At 34.9% G+C, this 24,478-nt stretch overlaps 1 protein-coding gene across 2 annotated transcripts in view; it reads left to right on the forward strand.

Annotated features, from left to right (window-relative positions):
• Positions 1 to 24,478, forward strand: part of LOC129247145 (mitochondrial carrier protein Rim2) — a 56,645-nt gene that overhangs the window by 26,904 nt on the left and 5,263 nt on the right. The window contains exons 2-6 of one of the 2 annotated variants that reach the window (XM_054886098.1): positions 17,503 to 17,719; positions 17,841 to 17,911; positions 20,068 to 20,199; positions 22,472 to 22,745; positions 22,822 to 23,039. In XM_054886098.1, coding sequence (XP_054742073.1) covers positions 17,503 to 17,719; positions 17,841 to 17,911; positions 20,068 to 20,199; positions 22,472 to 22,745; positions 22,822 to 23,039 — 912 coding nt within the window. The remainder of the gene's footprint in view (positions 1 to 17,502; positions 17,720 to 17,840; positions 17,912 to 20,067; positions 20,200 to 22,471; positions 22,746 to 22,821; positions 23,040 to 24,478) is intronic. The other variant, XM_054886099.1, reaches the window with a different exon arrangement.

Raw genomic sequence — 24,478 nt, forward strand, 5'->3', positions numbered from 1 at the left:
TTTTTTCATTAGCGAAATATCAATAAAACAATAAATTTCACACTTCCCAATATGTATAATAAATATTTGAATAGCTTGTTTTTCTTTTATGATAAATGGTTGGTTAGCGTTTAAGTGGTTGACCGACTTTCGGGTAATTCGATCATTGCGAATTGGTTAGAAAATAATTTTCAAAACCCCATTGGAATAGACGAAAAAAGCCATCATATCAGCTGAGTAATATTTACAATCCTGCCGTTTATCTGCGTCTTCTATATTTTGTCTTCTTTTCGTTTGTTTTTCCTAATTATTTAATTTAATAATAATAGAAAATATAAAGAAGAAATCGTCTACTCCATTTCTTGAGGCAAAATTTTATACTTTTTATATATTTTTTTATTATAAACGATTATTTTCAATTTTTTAAAAGCGCATGTGAGCGCGGAATGAAAAATTGAATTATACCACTGGTCGGACAACACGCGGCGGTTATTGAAAATAAGTGCAACTGCGCGGTTTCTCGGAAGGAAAATCAAAATGCAGTTTAATAAAAATCTTTGAAAAGTTTGTCACTTTATAAATTACATGGCTTGCAATGGCCATACTTATTCTACAGAAATTATAATAGTAATTCGGATTCGGATAGTTGCCAGGCCAATGGAAACTTTGATTAGGTATTTGGCACCTTACTGGTCCAAAATAAACAAGACTGGCGTCATAAAAATGTTTTTGATGACGCCATCCTTTCAATGAGTTAGTGCGTTGGAATCTTGGTGACATTCGGTTCAGTGGAGGCAAAGTTATTGCGTCCAAAGTATCAGTATGTTTGTGTCATCTGCACAAAAATGAGTTTCGAACAAACAGCTAATATCAAATTTTGTTTTAAAATCGGTAAATCATTTACTGAAACATTTGAATTGATGAAAAAGTTGATGGCTATGATTGTCTACCTCGTGCCAGAGTTCATGAGTTGTTTTACCGTTTCAGTAATCACCGAAAACTCCATCGAAATTGTTCGTAGATTTATAAAAAATAAACCGAAATCCGAAAACCGAACGTTTCATTCCGCACAAGTTAACTGAGGACCAAAAATTGCTCAAATTCAATGAGAACTTCCATCACAACATTGTAACTGGTGGTGAAACGTGGAATGGAAGGTCCTAGACGAGCCACCACCCAAAAAATCGCATTTGGAGAAGTCAAAAATAAAGTTTATGCTCATTTGTTTCTAAAGGGTGTTTTTTAGAGGTTAGGTTTTCAAGTTGGCACTACTTTTTTCGTAGATGGTCTTTTTGACAGCTGTCACTTGATTTATGCTCAGTTTGGTTTGCCATTTCATAATGAATAGACTTACACCTGAACAACGTTTGCAAATCGTGCAAATTTATTACGAAAATACAAACGAAGGTTCGGTTCGCGCGACGCATCGAAGAAAATTTTGTTCAGCGATGAAGCTCACTTTTGGTTGAATGGGTATGTCAATAAGCAAAATTGTCGCATTTGGAGTGAACATAATCCACAAGCCATTGCTGAGACGCCGTTACATCCTCAAAAAGTCGCTGTTTGGTGTGCTCTATGGGCAGAGGGAATCATTGGTCCATATTTCTTTAAAAATGAAACCGGCCATAATGTTACAGTCAATGGAGAGCGCTATAGAGCCATGATTAATGACTTTTTCGTGCCTGAATTGGACGATGTTGATGTGGACGACTTTTGGTTCCAACAAGACGGCGCTACATGCCATACAGCCAACGCAACAATCGAAACTTTTGGCGAGCGCATTATCTCGCGCCGTGGACCTGTGGCGTGGCCTCCAAGATCGTGCGATATAACACCGCTGGACTATTTCTTGTGGGGCTATGTGAAGTCGCTTGTCTACGCAGATAAGCCCGAGACGATTGACGTCTTGGAAGAGAATATTCGGCGCGTTATTGCTGACATACAGCCCCAATTGCTGCAAAAAGTGGTCGAAAATTGGGCCTCTCGGCTGGAATTTATTCGAGCCAGCCGCGGCGGCCACTTGCCCGAAATCATTTTTAAAACATAATGGCAAACCCTTATCTTTATAATAAAGCTAAATTCTTGGCCATAACATTAAATTATATACGTTTTATTTCATCTTGAAAACCGAACCTCTAAAAAAAACACCCTTTACGATTCCAAGGGAATTGTCCACAAGGAGTTGGTGCCAACGGACCAAACCGTCAATGCTATTTTCTATTTTGGCGATTTGAAGCGTTTGTTGCATCGCATTCGTCGCAAAACAGTGTATCGAAGCCAGAGGCGACTATTTTGAATAAATAAACTCGAAGTTATCAGAACAAAGCTCCTGTCGTTTTGTCGTTTCTATTTTAGCTAAGTCTTGTTGCCTTGTATGACAGTTGAAGTCTTTTGTAGAATATCGAATCCTGTGTCGCTGCTGTTCTGTGAAAATCCAGTCAAAAATCATCTGCACTTCCTAATCGTTGAAATTTTTGCATATATCTGACAATATTATACTTCAAACTCTAAATATGTTTAACAAAAAGTTCGCGGAAGAATTTTTAATTTTGTACTAAATTAAATACTATTTTTTTAATTTCTATTTAGTTGACTCGGCTTTTTAGTATCGCCTCTTCTCAGGTAGTAAATGCTTTTTTGCTTACTCTTTCACTTAGAAATAGCAATCAATAAGTTTTTTCCCGTTTTATGGTTTCAAGAATGTATTTAGCCAAAAAAATTGATGTTTAAACACAAAAAGAACCACAAATAGTCATCGTTCATAGTTCACTGGCTAGGGGCTGTAGTATCACTCTAATCTGTATACTCGTATTAAGAGAAATTTTTTGTGTAGCAGAAATGAATTCGATCAATTTTAGGAAAATTTGTTTCTATAATTTAAATTTTTTTCACGTCCGCTTTATTATGCAAAATAAATATGTGTTAAGACGAATTAATTACAAGAGTAATCGTTCTAATAAAAAAAAATCGTGTACCTCAAGTATTTAATTTATCTACATCTGTAAACAAGCTACATGTAAATTATTTAATTAACGGCGCACATTTCGGTATAATTATACATACATATACTCATACATACAAACGAGGGGCCCTCAATAAGTACAAGCGCTTAAGGACTGCTGGGTTTGCTGAGGGAAGTCGACATTACCGTCACGTATTTCCATCTGCCAAACGAGAACATACCTATGTATGTACATGGTTGCAGACTGACTAATAGACTGACCAGTTTTTATTTTGTTTTGATGTCTGTTCTAAAAAAAAATAAAAACCATGGTTTCGTGTTTCTCGGCAAAATGCAGAAGGAGCAATAGCGAACAATAATTTGATATTGACTTTTTTGTGGAAAAACGTTACCGGGAAACTACGTGTTCTTGTTTTTTGAACTCTTTTGCAATAGTAATCCTTAAGGACGATTCCGGCATTGTACTACAGTGAATTATTGGACCGGTCCGATAAGAAATTAAATTAAAAGAGACAACACCATACGGCTGGAGGGAAGGAAATTCAAATCAACTGACTCATCTCTTATCACCGATACAGAAGCAAGCGGTGATTTTTCAGGGGTTAAAAATAATGGCAGGAACGTTGAGCCAAGTGTGTGGGCCTTAGAGGGGATTGCAAAAAAAATTAAATAAGACCAATATAAAGATAGAGGAAAACTTTTAAAGGCACCACATTTCGACAAGTTTTGAGTATTTAGTTATTTATTTTGAACTTTATTTTGAACATTTTTATTTTTTAAATTAAGTTTATTCTATAAGTTTATAAAAATAATATTTAGGTATTTAATGGGTAAAGGCAAAACTCCGAGTGTATTTCTGCCATGAAAAAGCTTCTCATAAAAAACTATTTGCCGTTCGGAGTCGGTTTAAAACTGTAGGTCCATCCATTTGTGGAACAACATCAAGACGCACCCCACAAATAGGAGGAAGAGCGTCGCCAAACACCCAAAACGGCCAATTAAAAAAAATATTTATTTAATGTAAAATTTATATAAATTTGAAACTTTTTTAATATTAATAAGAATTCAAAAAATATTCTTTAAAATTTTCAACTTTTTAGTTAGAATTTAAAAACAAATATGGATGCGGAGTTTCATTTTCTTCATATAAAAAAAAAAATAAAAGAATTATTCGTTATATGAAGAAAATACGCAACATCGTCAAGGAGAAAAATTATCAAAAATCAACGAGTATTTTGGCCACTTCAAATTTGCACCTTGTTTTACTAAAATTGAACGAGTTATAAAACTGCATATCTGTTTTTCTTTTAATTCTGATTAAAATGTTTTCAATTTTGATGAAAACGAATTTTTAAGAATTTTCTACAAAGTCTTAAACTTAGATAAATATGGAGTTTTGTCAGAGAATGAACTATATTTTTATAAAAAAAAAGTATTAAAAGTTATTAAAAAAAAAAATAATAATAATATTGTAATATTGTCAAAACTTATCAATATGAGGTTAGCTTAGCATTTTGTCACTCATTTTAGAGTGTTTTTTTTCAGTTTTTTATTGATCGTGTAAATATTTTTTTAAGTACTTTAGTTATGAGACGGACTTGCTGTCTTAAATTTATTTCGTTATAATATACTTTAATGTAAACTCCATTTAAATTGTGTGTCTTGGCACCCAACTCTTGAGTTAGGTACAAAACTTAGGTTAGGTCAGTTAGGTTCTATTAGAAAGTTTATCAGTTTGGGCTATAAGTTCGTTCAGAATATTTGCGCATTGTGCTCGTTTTATGTTGCTTACAGATGTGAAGTTCCTGGTTGAAAGTAGTGTATCAGCATGGGAAAAAATTCAAAAATTAAATCAATTTGTAGTTTTAGGTTTTATTATATTTAATATTGATAAACTTACCCCCAGTTTCGACGATGAATCGCCATGCTGTGCCCTTGTGAAGCGCTAGTAAAACGAGTTTAGAGGTGAACGTCCTTGGCGTAAGAACGAAATTCGTGAAAGTCACGAGTTGTTGATAATCCCAGAGCGTTGTTAAATGACTGTGTTCGTGAAGCTGCTCTAGTCATTAGTTTCATGCATGAAATATTTTGTGGTAATTTAATAGTGAAAAAATTGTTGCTTGTTGGAGGCCATATCATTTGATAAAAGTTCAAATAGATGCTCGTGTCGATTAGTGCAGCAAAATATTGAGAATATTTAATCGAATGCTTTAAGAAGCGTCTATATGATAATGGGAGCTGATAGCTAATAGATCCATACATATTTTATGTGTTTTTTATTTTCTCTTTTATTGCTACGCTCACAATATAAATAGTGACCCTCGTACAATAATAAACCGAAATTGCACGATTTCAATCACATTTTTTAATTAGTTTGATTAACATATTTATTATGGCTATGGGTGTTATATAGAATTTAATCGTATTTTGCAAATTTCAAGTGAGCAGAGCGCCATAAGTACATTCCCACTTATTCTAAACGAGATATGCATGCACAATACTTGCAAGTGCATTGTTTGTATGTATTTAAAATTATTAATCAAATTTAATTGCAATTTAGATATTTTGCACTTACTGGTTCGTTTTGTTGCGAAAAAAATCGAAAAATGCACAGTAGCGCGGTGAATTTTTCCTCATATATGAATGCAAGTATTTGTACTATATTGAATTACCAATGACGTCACAGATCGTACGATGCATTTGTAAAATCACACAAATGAAATGTTAGAATTACAAAAAATGTAAAAACTTTAACAAAGTAAAATGCCATAAAAATAATTTCAATCAATCAAGTATCAAATGAGCGAGTGACGTTTGTCTATCATCGCGTATTAAATGATATTCTACTACATACTATATTTACTATGAGTGTCATGTGTGAGTTAACGCCTATTTTTTTATGTTTTTTTTATTTTTATTATTATTAACATTGCAACTTGTCATACATGTTTCAACTATCGAGCAATATGCTTTGTCGTTTTTTGTTGAGCAAAAAATTTAATGGGAGATGTTTTTACTCCTGGAGATTATGGGGCTTCTTTTGTTGAAGTTTTGTCTTCCAATTGTGGAGGTCAGACTGTACCGAAGCTTCACTGTTGTTATGCTGTTGAAGTCTATCCATGTGTGACTTAGCATACATGGTACATTTGTATTGTGGTCGCGACTGATTCAATGCCAAGATCTCGTTCAAGGTCGTTATTGCGGATATACTATGGAGCATTTACGGCGCACCTCAACACTTTATTCTGAAATCTTTGAATCTGCATTACATTGCTGGACCTTATAGGTCCATACAGGTTTCAGAATTTGCTTGTACGGCAGGACTTTGTTGAATATTTATAACTTGGACCTTTTGCCCATGCGCCAATAGAGTTTTTTATGTTTGATTTCAAGTTCTTCTCCTTTTTCCTTAATGTGTTCGTTCCACTTAGGCTTAGCATCTAGAGTCATACCTAAGTATTCCGACGTGGGTATTTCGACGCCATTTAGATGCAATGGAAGATATTTAATTTTATTATAATCGAAATTTATTTGGACTGATTTCGATTTGTTAAGCTTAATTCGACATGTTTTTGTGCATGCAAGAATATCATTTAGAGTGCATTGAAATCGTGTATTAGCATCGGTTTCTGTGTTACCAACAGAAAGTATTGCAGTATTTGACTGGTAAATCACATTTAAAAAAAATTTAAAAATGGTAAACACCTATGCGAACTTTTTCGTATCCATTTTCATTGGTTGTGTTGATGAAGAATTAGAATTTTTCTCTGGCTATTTTTTACGCTGTGTTGATGTAAGTTGTATCGCTCAACGAACACTTTTTCTAGACAGTTTGTTTCGCGTTGTTCAAGTAAATAGTACCGTTCGTCCGATGAACCGATTTAACATTTCTCTCGCCATTTCGTTAAGCAGTCGTGTGCCGTTTGTCCGATAGACCAATTACAATTTTTGGCATCAACCATTTTGTTCTGTTTTGTTTCTCTCAGTTACGCAAGCATATTCCGTATTAAAAAATATAAAAATAAAAACAACAAAAATGCAGCATGCATTTATGTTGTCAAAGCTCTGTGATTAAGAGAAAAACAAGTTTTTTTAGCTTTACCAACCAACATTGAACAAACAAACAAAAATTTTTTACAGGGCGACAGCTTAATCATCCAATTTTGTTTCCGATTAACTTTTAAATATTTATATATTTGGCGCTTACACCCTTTTTGGGTGTTTGTCCGAACTTCTCCTCCTATTTGTGGTGTTGTTCCACAAATGGAGAGGGATCTACTGTTTTAAGTCGATTCCGAACGGCAAATGGTTTTTATGAGAAGCATTTTCATGGCAGAAATACACTCGGAGGTTTGCCACTGCCTGCGGAGGGGCGACCACTCCAATTCGGCTTCGGCGGACCAATAAAAAAAATATATTTTGAGGAATGAAAATCTTTATTTTGACCTCTACGGCCTCCATTTCTTGTACTAAATAAAAAAAAAAATTAACCAATTTTGAGTAATGAAAATCTTTATTTCGACCTTTACGCACTCCATTCCTTTTCTGTTCCCAAATGTCAAATATGATTGACGTACGACGCCATTTGTAGAAATTATAAATCTTCCGGTAGGGTGATTAATTTTGCGCCCCCTTGTAGTAATTTAAAACAAATATGACAATTTAGAGGCCAAAAAAATTAAAAAAATAAAATAAAATCAGTTGAAGTACTCTAATACCTGCTTAAATTGCCCTGAGGTTAGGTTAGATAGTGCTGGCCGATTAAAATATTAGTAAAAATATTTCACTTAGACCTGTAGGGTCCATTGTGCTAGCAGTGCTATGTATGTTATTTGGAGTCGAATTATTATTTTATGTAATTTTTAATTACCATTGAACTGTTACTAGAACTTAATGGATGCCTGTGTAACTAATAAGACACGATTTGTTGTTTATTTTTTTCTCAAAATCTTACAAAAAGCAAAAATCGTATCTCCTTTTTGACGCCTATTGTAAATACATATGTATGTATACATGTAAATAGTTTTCGCATGCAAGCCGTATGCTTGATTTACCACACACCACTTTAGGCTGGAGGCTTCTTGAATAACAATAACAATAGCAATAACAAATAAACTAAAATAAAACATGTGATTTGTAAGTACTTTTTGCACCTCACGTTTCTTCTCCGATTATCTGTTTGGCACCACATTTTGTGAAGCACATATTCATTAGTGCAATTTTATATAAATATATTGTATTTATAAATTTTATTTTGTCTTTAAAACTTCCGAATTAAGAGTATAATTCCCTGAGCGTTGTTCAATACGCATACAAGTATAACTAAATATGCACGTCAATCGTCGATCTGCCCGTCTGCTGTGCTATTTCTAGACTTGGCTTGACGACTCGTTGGCCTGGCCGGTGATTAGGCTGTTTCCACAGCTTAAGTAAATTTACCCGGGATTTTAATGTTATCAGCGCATTTTCCAAGCCGGTTTGATTCGTAAGGTTATCAGTAGCGTTTTAACCCAAACAAACCGGTTTAAGTCAGTTTTTGCATTTGCTTTTGTTCAAATGTTGTGCTTTTTTCGCTCAGTGACAGCAGCCATAACAGTGACATATGTACAAGGCGGGTGATGCTTGTTGAATCACAGGTCTAAAATGAGGCACGTCAATTCGCTCGTATTTGCCTCTCATTCATTACATTTACATTACTGTTTTGGGAGTTAAATTTAAATTGTATTATACTTTTTTTTAATATGACACGGAAACGTCAATTTCGCTTTTTTTGCTTCGTTACTTCTTCTCTTGCCATCCTATCGCTATGAAAAAAAAAGTCGCGCTGCGGTAGTAACTTTTGCTAAATAAATCATGCCTCATATTATCTGTATGTACATTCTGTCTGAAAAGTACCGATTAATAAGAAACAAACATTTTATTACTCCTACAATGTATGCCTCTTACAAAAGCGCTATCTATTTTGTGAGCAGTGATGGAGTTTCTATGTGTTCCTCAACTACATAAGTCCATAAAAACTACCTTTTTGACAGTGAAATTTTTAGCGCTTCGTTGCTAATTTTTGTCTGCCATTTTACTTATATTTTTCTTATTAAAAATTAGCGCATAAGCAACTTAATTTTATAGTTTTATTTTTTTTATTTTTAAAGAACTGCTGTTGTCAATTTTCGCTCATTTGCTCTGTTGCAGAGCTAAATGTGCTACTCACCATCATCATCATCGGAGCATAGCGCCTCTAATATTATTAAAAAATTATTTATTTTTTTAAAACGAGGAAAAATAAAACAATTATTTTTACGCAAAGTAAGGAGCACTGGCTACCAGGGCATTTGAGAATACCTTGAGGAAACCCACCACCCTGTTTCTTAGTGTTTACGTTATATAAAGTTGAGAAAGCAGAATAGAGCTCCTGAGCACCATAATTTTATTTAAAAGCTTTAAGGTTTTCTTTTTTCAAATAATGTTTGCCTTTGTTGTTGCTGTAATCACATAAAATACTGATTTTGTAGTTAGTCAAAGCTACTCCTCCAATTTGTGGAAGATATTGCCAGTTACATGCTGCCTCCAAATGCCAGATAAGGCCTCTTCGATTCGCCAAGCATTAGCAAGTGACGAATAGATAAACCAATTGGCATAAATAAATATTGGTACCATTGGAAAAAAGCAGCCAAAAACTACGTTCGTACAGTGTTTCCCTCTGTTGCTTCAATTCATTACTTGTAATGTTCGTGTCCTGTCAACACCCTTTGCGTTCTCGTTCTGCTAAATGTGGTTCGGGGACTGTAGATCAAAAATAAACAATTGCAAGTAACGGAGTTGCCGTGTGTGAGCACGACGGTTAACTCCAAAAGAGTATTTGCTTGCTGAATTCGTTGAAGCACCCTAATGACGAATCTTGATCAATGACTTTGTTGTTGCTTTCACATGCAAACTTTTCGTCAAGCGAGCAGAGCTCAAACATAACCAGCAGAGAAGTGGCGAATCGAAAAGGAGCCTATATTTTTTTGATGAGAACCCTTTTAATAACAGAAATCCATTCACATATAATATTTTTCATTGTGTCAATTAGGAGTAATTGCGCTTGGATACGTTGTTAAGCCCCCCTAGTCCCGACTGTCGTAGGTACAATAAAATAATATTATGGTTAACAATTATAGTAGTTCGTTCTCGCCGCTGTTTTATTTGACTTTTTGTTTTTTTTTTTTTGTATTTACTTATTTTTTTTTTTTGTTTTTGTTTTAGTGAGAGATGGACAATGCCCTGTTATTCATACTTATTTATTTACATAATTTTTTTATTCATTCAAGAACAATTAATCTATATATTTTTGATTTATGGCTTGCCTTGACTTGACTATTCAGTCAGCAAAATTTGTTTTTACTTTCTATTCTCCTCCACCTTCCGCTCTACTCGTACGTCATCTTAAAGCACTAGAACTTTCTTTTGTTTATTATTGATCAAACCATGCAACTGTACAATATCTCAGCTACGTAAATATGTCAATATATATATATGGATGTATGTAAATATTTCGGTGTAAAATATAAATGAACAATTCTTGTTTATTACCCTTGGAAAAAAAATTAAGTTCATAATTTGGCTAAGTGCCATCAATTCGTAAACTACCCAATAAGCATTTTAGGTTTGAGATTAACTTTAGGATGAGATTGCGAAATGAGGTATTTCGTTTATATTTCTGACGTTCCTTATTAATATTATCTCCATCTGAGTATCATGTCATTCTTTATTTTTTATTTTTAAGTGAGAAAAACAGTTTTTCTCAACTTGAAAATGTCCCAATTCTCAACTTGAGAAAAAGCTGATTCTCAACTTCATCTCTAATATTATTCTCTAGTTGATTCAAAAATAATGTGAAGCGCCATAAATAAATTAGAGTTCTTTCTATTTTTTTCTTTTGCTTTTAAAGATAATATCTCTTTCTTCCTATTTCATAGCGTTACAACGCGGAGTGCGTAAAGCTTCCTTCAAAGCGATCTATCTTGAGCTGTTGCTTCGTAGTTACGTATTCCCTTCTTAAGATCGTGTGGCACTGCGTCTATCCAAAGGTTCCTCGGTCTGCCTTTGGCCTTCACGCCCATTAGCTTTCCTGTCAAGGTTTTCTTCACGGTACAGTCAACAGGCATACGAATCACATGACCTAGCCATCTTATGCGCTGCGCTTTAACAAAACGCACACCTGTCTCGTTCTGACAGCGGAAGTTGAATCACCGCTACATGCGAACATAACTCCTAGGTACTTAAAATGCTGCACTGCTTCAAAAGTATAGGCTCCCACATGGAAATTTGGCATCTGTGCAGGCCGCCTCGATTTCAACAGATATTTTGTTTTGCCCTGGTTTACAAAAAGGCCAATATCGTTTGCAATTTTGTTAATTTATAAAAAAAGAGGTTGTCTGTAAAGTCCGTTTACTGACGATAGTTTAACGTGACAACATCATAAGAAAATATTGATGGAATGGTTGGAATTTTCAAAACAAAATTTTAATTTTATTTGTTTGATAGATATTTTGTATGGATATAGAGGAGGAGGTAAATGGAAGTGCAATGGAATAGGCCAAGTTACATTTACACAAACGTGAAAAATGACGAAACATTTATCAAATTCATGAAAGATATGTTCAATTTAGATTGTGCTTCCAACGTTAATAAGTCAACAACACTAAGAGGCACCATCATCGATTTGGCTTTTTCAAAGCACTTTACACTCGAAACACTCCCTTTCATTTACTACTTTTTCTATCATCGTCCTATTCTCAACAGAGAAATGGTTCATTACCATGCACACAGGAAGAAGGCATATGCAAATACAAGTATGTGAATTTATATACAAATGCGCATATACATACATATATATGCTCACTCAAGTAGGACAGAGCCAGATGTCGAACGTTGCCGAACGCGGGGGCCGATTGTGCTCTTTGTCGTTCGTTCCGCGCTCTCGCTTGCAGTTCAAGCACATTAGCTTACATTTGCTTGCGTACGGAATAGATTCGTATATTTGATATGTCCATATGACTTGTATGCATCTTTACATATAGATTTGTTCTTTTTGAAAATTGCGCGAAATTGTAATATATATGTATATGCATGTTTATATACATATATTAGTATACAACATATCTTATAAGGTATATGGTAAATATTACCATACATTTTTTCCTTCATATATAATAAAAAAATTAATATTAATAACATTAAAACAACAGGTATTATTAACAAACTTGGTTTTATTTTAAATTCTTCAAGTAATAATCAATAAGAAGGCATATGCAAATACAAATACGTGAATTTATATATGTATATACCTATGCGCTTATACATACATATATACGCTCACTTAAATAGGAGAGAGCAAGATGTCGAACGTTGCCTTTCGTTTGCTTTGTCGTTCGTTCCGCGCTTTCGCTTGCAGTTCATTCAAGGTAACGACAAATGAGCAAGGTAACGACACATTTTTTCGTGCGTGCAGCCGGCTAAATCGAATTATAAGACGTTATCACGTCAAAATGTCTTTTAAGTGATTCCTATTTCTTGAGAGAATAGCGATGTCATCTGCTTAAGCACATATTTGGGTTGTTTTAGTTATCAAGGTACCACCTTTGTTGACTTCCCTTACGACAAAGTGCAGCATCAAATTGAATATGACTGTTTCTATAGGGAACGACTGTGAGATTCCCTTGAATGATCACTTTTGCTTGTGTATTTGTGAGCGTTGCGCTAACGAGCCTTATTAGTTTGGCAGGTATTCCAAGAATAAGCAATATGTGCTGGATCCTATCTCTTTTAACACTGTCGAAGGCTTGTTTGAAATCAATGAACAGGCAGTGACCATCTAGCCCGTATTCATAGTGTTTTTCAAACATTTGGCTAAGAACAAAACATTGGTCGATTGTAGACTTGCCTCTACGAAATCCGCATTGGTAGTCTTCAATTACTCTTTCAGCATATTCGTTGATTCGTTCATAGAGAACATTTGTAAAGAGCTTGTAGGCTAATATAATAATAGCAAAAAGAACTCATTTACTAATTCACTGAATAATCCTATAACATTATTATAATTTACAAATGACGTGACGCCCCATGCTACAATAGGAGCTAAAGGTAAACGAAAAATTATAATAATTAAGTTAGCAAATAAAATATCTGACAAGCTGTTGAAGGATTTTGAACAATTCTCATTATCATTGAGCACATCGATGCCGACCCGATAGTTGCCAGGACAGTTCTACGTAATAAGACTAAATATAAACTTGTAGATTTTAACTTTCTCAAAGGTGAAGAGCCATTGGAAAATTACATTAGATATCAACGAGAGAATCGCAAATTTCGCAAAGGTTGGGGAAACAATTTGTTGGTGCTCGGGAAGTGGTTGTAGTACACAAGAATACATTGTAGAATTTTCTTAATCGCGTTTAGCATTTTCTGAAATATCGCTTGCTAGGCCCGGAATAAAGGAAAAAAACAAACGTAACGCGTGCACTCAACAAGACTTTTAGTGGTTAACTCACCGGTGAATGCCAAGCATCCCTTTATTTTTATAAATACAGTATTATTAAATTAACTTATGTGTTATAAATTTGTCACTTAGTCACTTGCGTAACTTCACAGTAAAGAATTAAAAGAAAAGTGGAAATTATCGATTTACACATTCATCGCTTTTCGTAATTTTTCAGCCAAACGTCTACCATCATCTTCTTGGTCTGCTGACATTGCATGTTTGTGCAATACAAAACCAATTTTTTAATACCTTATTAACTTCAATTATTCTGTTTAGTCGTTATATTTATTTGTTTGAATTAGATAAAATATTAATTAATTAAGAGGGAGGCAGTGAATTGCACGAATAGCCATAACTGGAGTGCCATTGTTATTTGCAATTTGTAATTTCTACTGATAATAATAGCGGAATTTTTATAATGACTAATGACTTGCACTAATTGGAGTACGAGTAATAGTATAATCTGCATACACAGCTCATGCTTTCACTGGACAAATAAATAAAATTTTTAGTTTTCAGTCAGAAGTGTTCTATTCAAAATGATTTAACTTTAAACTAAAAAACATAAAAATTAAAATGGTAGGGTAGAGTATCAACGCTTACTATGTTTGGCACCTTGAGCTTTTACTTTAACTATTTTATAAAATTATTTCCACCACCAGAATAAAGAGATAGGGTTTCTTCCATATGATTGTTCACACTTTTTCGAAAAGCAAGAATCGTAAAAATTAACCATATGACGGCGAAAGGCAGATTTTTTGTGACAACTGAGGAAAATATTGACCTAATTTCTGCCATTACCTTTTGATATCAACTGGTTGCCAATCAGAGAAATCTTTGGTAAACAACTTTTTTGATCAAATGCCTCGAGGTACCACCGTGTGATCTGTTGTAACTAATAAAGAAAACTAGTTTTGGAGCAGTTATAGAGAGTTGATATTTATTAGGTGCATTCGAGCAATTTTCGACCACAAATCTGTACAGCTATTAAACAAATTAAGTCTCACAAGAGAAGGAGAGTGAGGGATGAGCAATCGGGAAAAGCGCTAAACAAATTTTTCCTGCGAAACAAGGGTCTTACAAAAGTGAGGCCTAGATGTTAGTAGCGAATAATTCTTAGATGGTAGCTTTTTTTATGTCATCTTTGACATTTGTCAAGTAGACAGATGTATCATACTTCAATTTTAAGCAGTAGAACAACGCGTCCAAATTATTGAAACTTGTTATGAAAATGGTCGATCTTTAAGAATAACTTATCGCAAAATTTGTGATATTTTTGTGGTGGAAATAGTCGTCCGAATGAGTCGACAATTCAAAGGTTGGTGGAAAAAATTTCAAGAAACTGATTTGTCGGGGTTGGGAAAAGGACTGGCACACCAAGAACTGGACATTCTGTTGAGAATACAAGGTGAAGTCCAAAATAAACAAGACTAGCGTCATAAAAATATTTTTGATGGCCCCATCTTTTTAATAAGTTAGCGCGTTGGAAGTTACTGCCTTCCAGTGAAAGCTTGGTGACACTTTTCCTTCAGTGGAACCGAAGTTATTGCGTCTAAAGTGTCAGTATGTTTGTGTCACCGGTAAAAAAATGAGTTTCGAACAAAGAGATAATTTCAAATTTTGTTTTAACATCGGTAAAACGTTTAACAATACATTTTAATTGGTGATGGTCTATCTCATGCCAGAATCGAAGTTGAATATCTCCAAAACATCGATTTAGGCTTACGAAAGGTCTGTGCACGTTTCGTTCCGCACAAGGTAACTGAGGACCAAAAATTGCTCAGAATTCAACATTCGAAAGACCTCATTAAAAAGGCGAGAAAAGACGAGCACTTCCTTTACAACATTGTAACTGGTGCTGAAATGTGGTGTTTCCAACATGAACCTGAAACTAAGCGTCAAAGTGCCGAAAGGAAGGTCCCAGACGAGCCACAACCCACAAAATCGCGTTTGGAGAAATCAAAAATCAAGTCGATGCTAATTTGTTTTTACGATTCCAAAGGAGTTCGTGCCAATGGGCCAAACCGTCAATGTAATTTTCTATCTTGGCGTTTTGTTGAAGCGTTTGTTGCATCGCATTCACCGAATTCGCCCAGAATATCGCGAAGGAAGAAGCTGGCGCTTATTGCATGATAATGCACTATCTCATCGATCCACTCTTGTGAATGATTTTTTGACTAGAAATCGCATTTTAACCATCAATAACTCACCGTATTCGCATGATATGGCTTCCCTGTGACTTTTATTTATTCGGAAAATTGCATTTGGCCATGAAAGAAAAACGTTTTGCTAAACAACTTTCAACCTCGATGACTCGACGTTTGGCGGATTTCACATAAAGACTTTCATTTGCATCCTTACAAAATTCAATAAACACAAGAACTGAAACCAACAGATTTTTATAAACGCAGAAATTTCGTGAACATGATACTTGGTTTTCACGCAAAATCATCTTTAATGATGAAGCTCATTTCACATTGAATGGATTTGTCAGCAGACAAAATTTCCGAACTGGGGAGAAGAAAACCCTCGAGTATATTTAGAAAAATCATTACATTGCATCATTAACAGTATATTTTTGTTTACGGATGTACGTTGCCTGCGAAATTCAAAAATCACTTTACTTGAACACACCTCTTATGAAGTATATGTAGCACATTTTTCATTGTAAAACAAAAAAACATCTGTAGGCGGAACTGCCGAAATCCTATTACTTATGAATGCAATTTTTTGTTAAATAAGTGAAATATTTAACACTGCTCAAATATACATATATTATATTCTACCACATCTAAAATAAATACAAGGTGGCGCAAAATTACTCATCCAATTTTGTATTGAGTAACTTTTTCACTAAAAAAGAAAAAAATATTTTGGGTGACGGAAATCTTACTTGTATGCTTGTAGATTGCAGCTGTCTAGTTCAGAAGTGTCAAATGTGATTGACGTGTACGACGTCAATTGCAAAAATTATAAATCTTCCGAAAGGGTGTTTAATTTAGCGCAAGATTAATATGCACTTTCTTGAATGTCCAAGAATGACATGTTTAGAATTCCTAAAATGTTCATATTTGGCTCTACTCAATGCGGAGGGGTTGGGTGTCTGTAATTCCAAATTCATGTCTTTGTGTCATTTTTGAAATTTCGCACTCATTTACAAGACACGAGGCGTAGTACGCCCAAGTATTAGTTAATAACTAAGAAAATATTAAATCATTTTTAGTTCGCATTCACTCACGGGACTCATTCCATAACTCACGTAACATCCCTTGACGTGCAAATAGGAATTTATCATTCTAAATGAAGTAGCGCTGTCATTGTTATCAAGCATTTTTGCCTGCAGTTGCATAATCAATAGAAAATTTAGAAAAATTATTTCAAAATGCTTAGAATATAGCTGGCATAACCAACTGGCGTGTGTTGTTCGGTTGCTTTTCTTTAATTGTTTTCCCTTCTATTCTTGCCACCCAAAGAAGATTTAAAGGCTCGCCGCTTAAAAATTTTATTTGCCAACTGTTACAATGTCTCTGTAGTTGTTGTTATACTGCAACCCATAAATTTAAACTACGAAACAATTTACTAATTGCAAGTTATTTTCGTTTTTGCTTGACTAAGTTCTGTTTGTTCCTTCATTGGAGGCACTCAAGTGCGTCGGCGATGAGTCGTACGTCAATTGAGCTGGTTATTTATAAACGTATTTTTAAACCAAATGATACAAAATGTCGCTAACGTCTTAGTTCCGTCAGCAATCAAGAATACAAACGAATTTTGTCTGAGCTTATGGCGCTTTGGCGAATAGCTTCTCTGTTTGCTCAACAGACCGCCCACTTGGCAATAAAAAAGGAAAAGTTGAATATATCGATACCAATTAAATTTTAGAGCTCGTCTCCTTCATTCAGATATTTGTAAATATTATTTGTAAAATTTGCTTATACTTGCATATATGTATATAGTTGAAAGACTGGCACTTCAACCATTTCACCTGCATATATATGTGTGTATGTATGTAAATAAATTTGTTCCATTTCTTATTTCTTTCTAGAACCGCCGGTACAGTTGGTGCTGTCGTCACTTGTCCCTTAGAAGTGGTTAAAACACGTTTACAGAGTTCAACTGCTTTTCTCGGGCCGACACGCCTCGAACCACCAGGCTCGACAAATGGCTCCAGCGAATTGCTTCGACCCGAACAGCGACGTAAATTGAGCACAACCATTTTGCGTAAGAGGTCACAGCCACAGGTGATTGGGGGTGTGCGTAGGGTAGTACCAATTTTATAATCATTTTATTTCTCAAAAAAAAAAAAAAAACAAAAAAAGAAAAAAAAAAATAGATTTCTAACTGTTAATAATATTTGAATTTCATTGCTTTTACTCTCTGCAGATAATGGCTATCTCACATTGCGGTATCTCATCCACCTCCACAAAGTCAGTGAGTATCGTGCAGTGTTTAAGGTAAGTAGTGAGAGTTAAATTATACAATAAAAATACAATACCATACAAAGGTTAATAGGGATGACATGTTTATATTGTTTAAATTCTAAGACAGAAGAAATGTCAGCGGTTGTCTTCATATTTCGCATAATTAGATAGACAAGAAATCAAAGCGAATCTATTAAAGGTGATATCGGTAAATCAGCTGATTTGTTTTTTTTTTCGCCGTGCCCATGTTGCTGTCAGCCTAAAATGAAACAAGGCGAAGCCATTATTAGTTTTCTACTTTGCCAATACCTTGCTATGACAATCAAGCGTACAAAACATTGTGGTTGGTCTAGTGCCAACACCTTTAATGAATGCGCTTTGTATGAAATATGTTGGTTATAATGGAAAGAACGGGACGGAGTATAGTGCAACAAAACGGAAGAAGATTAAGCCAATTATAATAACACGTTCCTACCGTCACTGGTTTAGAATTAAAGTTAAAGGAGTTATTCGCTGAAAATACGTATTTATCTCAAAAAATGTGTACCGAAGAAGATAAGTTAATCTACAGTCTGTCTAACAGAAGCGTGACCGCCATAACTTAGAAACTATTTGACCAATAAACTGCATTTGTATGGGCTTTTAATATTTATTATGTGCTATATATTCAATAAAATGTACTTATATAGTCATCTCCATTAGCTATAATGGCTGTACATCTTTGGGTCATATTTTGTGTTAATTTCTGTGCAAGTTGTGGTTGTAGTCGGCTCCAAATAAGCCGAGTTTATCTTGATAACTGTTTGGCTATCCATATTTGTTTTTCTTTAAGTTTTAACTTTTACTATTGCCCAAACATTTTCAATAGAGTTGCCATCAGGCGACTGGGAAGGCCAATCGAACATTTCAATCCCATTCCCTCTACACACCTGCGGCTTCTCGATGCTTGAGATTGTTGTCTTCTTGTAAAATCCAAAGTTAGCTAGTTCTGCCAAACACCTTTGCAGTAACGGCAATAATGTTTTTAGGTAAATTTCATTATTCATTAAAATTGCATTCAAGTTGGCGGTAAATACAAATACACAAAATCCTTTTTCGGAGAAACAGCCCCAAACATGAGCCTTAGCTGGACGCTTAACAGTTCGTTGAAGTTGTCGATTATCAGCAGTACATCAGGATCGAAGTATGCAACTATGTGCCCAAAAGGAAGATTCATCCGTGAATATTACGTTTGCGGCAATCCGCTCTGCATTTGCCTTAGCCCAACCAAGTCTTTTTTTTTCAATGTGTGATAATGAGAGAGGTGGTTTTTTCAATGTGCTCCGGAAATTTTGGTCTACGTAAACGTCCTCGAATCGTGTCTTGTTTTTGGATACATTAATACCACTTTTCCTTGAAACTGCTTCAGCTTTACGCAACGATAAGTTCGACTTTGTGGAAGCAAATCAATGATCTTCTGGTCTAAATTTAGAGAGATTTTTTTTTGCCTCGTCCGGGGAATTCGAAACGATTTTAACTTCCGTATACCGTTGCATCCATTTATATATCGTATAACTTCTTCAAATATTTTGCTGCAGATACACTTGACATTTTTGGAACTTTAGGGTGTGTACATAGGAACACTGCTTCAAATATTTTTTCATACTCGGACCTCATTTTATAAAAACATCGTATCTCTAAGTTTGAATTTTACCGGTCACGCTTCCAATAAACTGACTTCGTGTTCGTTTCAAAAAATATAAAGTACGAATAAACGAATTTAAAGGATATTATATGCATATATATATACATATGTATATATACGAATAAACGCTAGCGCCGCTAGTTTGCCAGCAACTAATTGTCAAATTGTCGTAAGAAGTCTGTAGAATCTAACAGGAACAAATTTTTATGACTCACGCCGTTCCGCCTCATTATAACCATTCGCATTAATTTTACGTGCAATGTGCAATAGCTAATTAAGTGACAATTCACTTCGGTGTCTTTCGTCTCGTTCCCTCTATTACATTTCACTATGCATTTAGAACCGATTGGGCATATCTTAAGATAATTGAACAATTCATTTGTTTGATCTTTAGTTAAAAAAAAAACATGTCTTCGCTATTTGGCAACCATATAATATTCAAGTGGTTTTATTTATTATGATAAAATTGTATATATTTCAATTAATTTTTGTATATTTTTTTCAGGCACATAGTACAAAATGAAGGTCCACGCGCCCTTTTCAAAGGCCTGGGGCCGAATCTCATTGGCGTAGCGCCCTCCCGAGCGATATATTTTTGCACCTACTCACAAACGAAGAATTTCTTAAATAATTTAAGGTGTGTTTACAAACCTAAAAATATTTCATGCACAAATAAAATGGGTTTCTATTTATAGCTTTATACCGATTTTGTAGAGTTTCCTTTATTATCAAACGCATAACTCGCCTAAATAATTGCTACTGAATTAAAAATAAGAAAACTATATAAAATATCATTAAAAAAATATTCAAAAGAACCTGTATTTTCAAATAGTATTTTATGTGTCAAAGAATACTATTATCGCTTTTTGCTTTTGTTAAACTGAAATGTAATCGATGCCATTTGTTTTTTGTAATTATTTACAACGTGGCCAACAACTAAATTCAATGAAACTACCTGTTTTATGGTATACGGTTATAAAGGGTCCGCCATATAACTTTACGGAATTAAAAATGCTATACAAAAGAAACTACTCAATATTTTTCCAAACTGTTTTTTTTTATTTTGAAGTACAATCCTTCCGGTTAATGATGGAACACAACTTCATTCATATGGCTGCCTCGGGTAGCCATGCACCATCCCATACGATCGGTCCAATTTTTCAACACATTTTCGATTGTATGCGGCTGTATTTCAGCTATGACATCGCGTATGTTGGTCTTCAGTGCATCAATTGTTGCTGGTTTGTTGGCATAACACTGGTCTTTGACGGCACCCCAAAGATAATAATCCAGCGGCGTCAAATCGCAGCTCCGAGGTGGCATACCCAGGTCTTTACGCAAAATTCGTCTCAATGATGTCTCCGAAATGTCCAATTGTTGAGAACGACGGTGAACTGATGTTCCTGGTGATTCACGAACACTCTTGGCCACAGCAGCAATATTTTCGGGTGTACGCACGGTTTTTGGTCGGTCACGCGTTGGTTTGTCAATAAGCAACCCAGTTTCTCTTACTTTTTTCACAAAGTAACGCACATACGCTTCATTCGGTGCTTTTCTTCTTCCCATTGCCGTACGTAATTTTCGTATACATTCTGCAACATTACCATGATTTTCAAAGTAATGTCGCAATATTTCCCAGCGTTCTTTGAGCGTATACACAACCATTTTCGTTCAGCGAAAGAATAAAACTAATTTTCTGTCAAATCAGATGACAGCTAAGTGTTACCATTCTTCAAATAATACCTAGTTCAAATCCGTAACGATAGATGGCGGGCCCTGTATATGTAGAACAAAATTTAGAAGAACTTAAATATTGATCTTATTTATACCCCGTCAGTAAAGCAACCTCCATAATGCCATCGCTAAAGATATTTTTTTATCTAAAGTGAATTTTCAACTGCTGAACTTAAGTTAGGTTAGGTTAAAATGGGCACACATGGACGAAGAAGTCAAATTCATGTTTTGTGATGCCATTGCAAAGAAAGTAAGGTGGAGAAAACTAATAGATTCATCAGGTTTCTAATATGAAAGCCTGCTATATCAGCAAGCGTAGCGAAGAAATGATAGCCAAGATGTCAATCCAGTTTGTTCCACCAGACCAGGACTCCATACGACAAAATTTACTTTATAATGGTATTATAGAGCCAAATCACAACTCATGGGGAGGGACCCCATCTTTTGCCAATAGCGCACATGTTTCCATACAAGACGATTTCTGGCTTCCTTGTCCTCTCCTCAATGTTGGGCTTCCACGTTAGCTTTCTGTCAAGGATCAGATGTAGGTATTTCACCTTGTCACCTCACCTTTCGCCTTTTGCATCACCGTTTCTTTATTCTTTGTGGTGAAACAGTAGCAGCTATGTAACCTTGGTAATGCCGCTTCCTTCACAGTCATAATAAAAAACTGTCACTGCAAAAACTGTGTTTGCGGGCAGCTCCCATAGTCGGTCATTTTCTGGAACTGGTCGAATATAAAAATTTGCCTTCCAGTTTTTGCTCAAATGTCCTAGCAACACGTGGACATCTCTTACAGGCTGCCAAAGCAAAGCGCTCTGAGTTTCACTCCGTCTATGGAAGCTTCCACTGATCGTGATATTATTTCTTCACGCAGCTTGTATGCTAATTAAGAAAGCTTCAGAAGAATGGATTAGAAGACGTTCTAAGAATTTTTTAATTTATATGAAGTTTTCGTTCTCCACAAAACTATCCGCCTTTAGTGAGTATTTGGCGTAAACACGGATAACAAATAATTCCAACAATTTTATTCGTCGCTTTTCAATTTGACTCCAATGCAGTAAGACTTTGTAGTTTATTTTCTTTTTCAATTGCTGTTGATTACATTATCTCTTCCAAATAAAAAAAAAGTCTGACTTTATTATTTATAATTTTTAATAATTCCTTACTTCCAGCTTTATGCAAACCGAATCACCGCAGGTGCACATACTAAGTGCCGCCAGCGCTGGTTTCGTCTCGTCTTCACTAACAAATCCCATTTGGTTTGTGAAGACGCGCCTACAGCTAGACTATAATTCCAAAGTGCAAATGACCGTGCGAGAATGCATCAACCGGGTTTATGCGCAAGGCGGGATAGCCGCATTCTACAAAGGCATTACAGCCAGCTACTTCGGCATCTGTGAGACAATGATACATTTTGTCATTTACGAGTTTATCAAATCGAAATTGGTGAGTGAACTAATGTGAAAAAAAAATGAAAAAGTGCTTAACAAAACTGCAAATTTAACGAACTTTACACTTGCAGATTGAAATGCACAACACACGTCATGAGGATGCCAAATCATCAAAAGATTTTCTGGAATTTATGATGGCAGGCGCCGTTTCAAAGACTGTTGCTTCTTGTATTGCATATCCGCACGAGGTGGCGCGTACAAGACTGCGTGAGGAGGGTAATAAATATAATAAATTTTTCCAAACGTTGCGAACCGTCTGGAAAGAGGAAGGACGAGCTGGACTTTATAGGTACGTACTATGTAGAAATATTAATCTCAGCTAAATGCAGAACGTAAGTGTAAATAGGGAAAGTATGTGAAAGAGTTGCGCTTTTATTGTAATCAAAGTGTTCAGTTGTTGTTCTCATTGCTTGTGGATTTTATAACAAAATTTTCCACAAATTGGCCTCGACCACTGATTGTATTAATTGAAAGCAAAAAAAGAAGAAAAAAAGTGCTATTCCTGCCGGCGACTGAATGCGTTTCGATATTTCACATGCTCTCTTGTGTACATTGTGCTATGACATTACACATTTACATATGCTCATACCTACAACAATACTTGAACTCTCCTATTTGGACATTTGTGTGCGTCGTTGTGTCTATTTTTATTTTGCTTATCTCAATAAAAAACACCGATGTCTATTCGTATATACACAATCGTGCATAGAAGCGCATATTTCACACCGTCTGTCAAAAGCTTTTGTTGTGCCCCTTGCTGATTTATTTGCTTAGATTTTTTGTTCTCGATGACGCACTAAAATATTTGAGTGCAAAAAGTTCTTTTATTTTTTTTTATATTTCCTTTTTGGTTAATCGTGATTGCTAAGTTGTTAGAGTAATGGTTAAGTGGTATATTTATTAACCACTCATGGGCAGTGGCGACAGGAGTGAGAATTTTGGTAAAAATTTGTGCGCAATTTAGTTTCAATCGAATGATTTTTATTTGTTTATTAAATCTGCAAACAACATATAAATTTAGATTAATTTAAATTTCTTTCGCATTTCAATTTCTATAGTAATTGACAAATGTGTCGGGTTTTTCTAGATCGACATAACAATTTAATATATAGATTATATTAGATTTGTGGGGGGTTGGACAAGACCAAGCACTCAGTTAGGAAGGCCATTGTACTACATTGTAAATATAGAGCAGGATAGACACAGTATGGATGGTAAGACTTGAAAATTGGCTTGAGGTCACTCTTCCGCGAATCTTTTGGATTTGAACTTTATCCATACCCAGTACATCGCAACCCAACAGCCTAAGTCTGATTTTAGAAAACACCGGACAGCTACAGTGAAAATATATATATATATAATATATATAATATATAAATAATATATAAAAACACTCTGCTGTTTTTTATGATCTTTCAATGGCAAAAAGTTATTCAAACTGCCATTATTTTTATCATGGTGCAGTTTACGAACGAGCACCATGGGGTCATAACTTTAAGCGTGTTTACCTGCTTGAAAATCCAGAAATTGAGCATTCTTAGTTCAAGAAAAAAGTCACTTGATTATTTGAAGTACCAAAACTTTTTTATTAGAATAGCTCAGCAAAAATATTGGTTGGAAAATTTATGCCAAAGCACCCACAGTTATGTGTGGTGAATTTTCTGCAAAGATTTGATAGTTTAAAACGTGGCCCGAAGCTAAGGATAACAATGAATTAAGTGGTGGATG

The sequence above is a fragment of the Anastrepha obliqua genome, chromosome 5 (genome assembly GCF_027943255.1).
Source record: "Anastrepha obliqua isolate idAnaObli1 chromosome 5, idAnaObli1_1.0, whole genome shotgun sequence".
In the NCBI taxonomy this organism is placed as follows: domain Eukaryota; kingdom Metazoa; phylum Arthropoda; class Insecta; order Diptera; family Tephritidae; genus Anastrepha; species Anastrepha obliqua.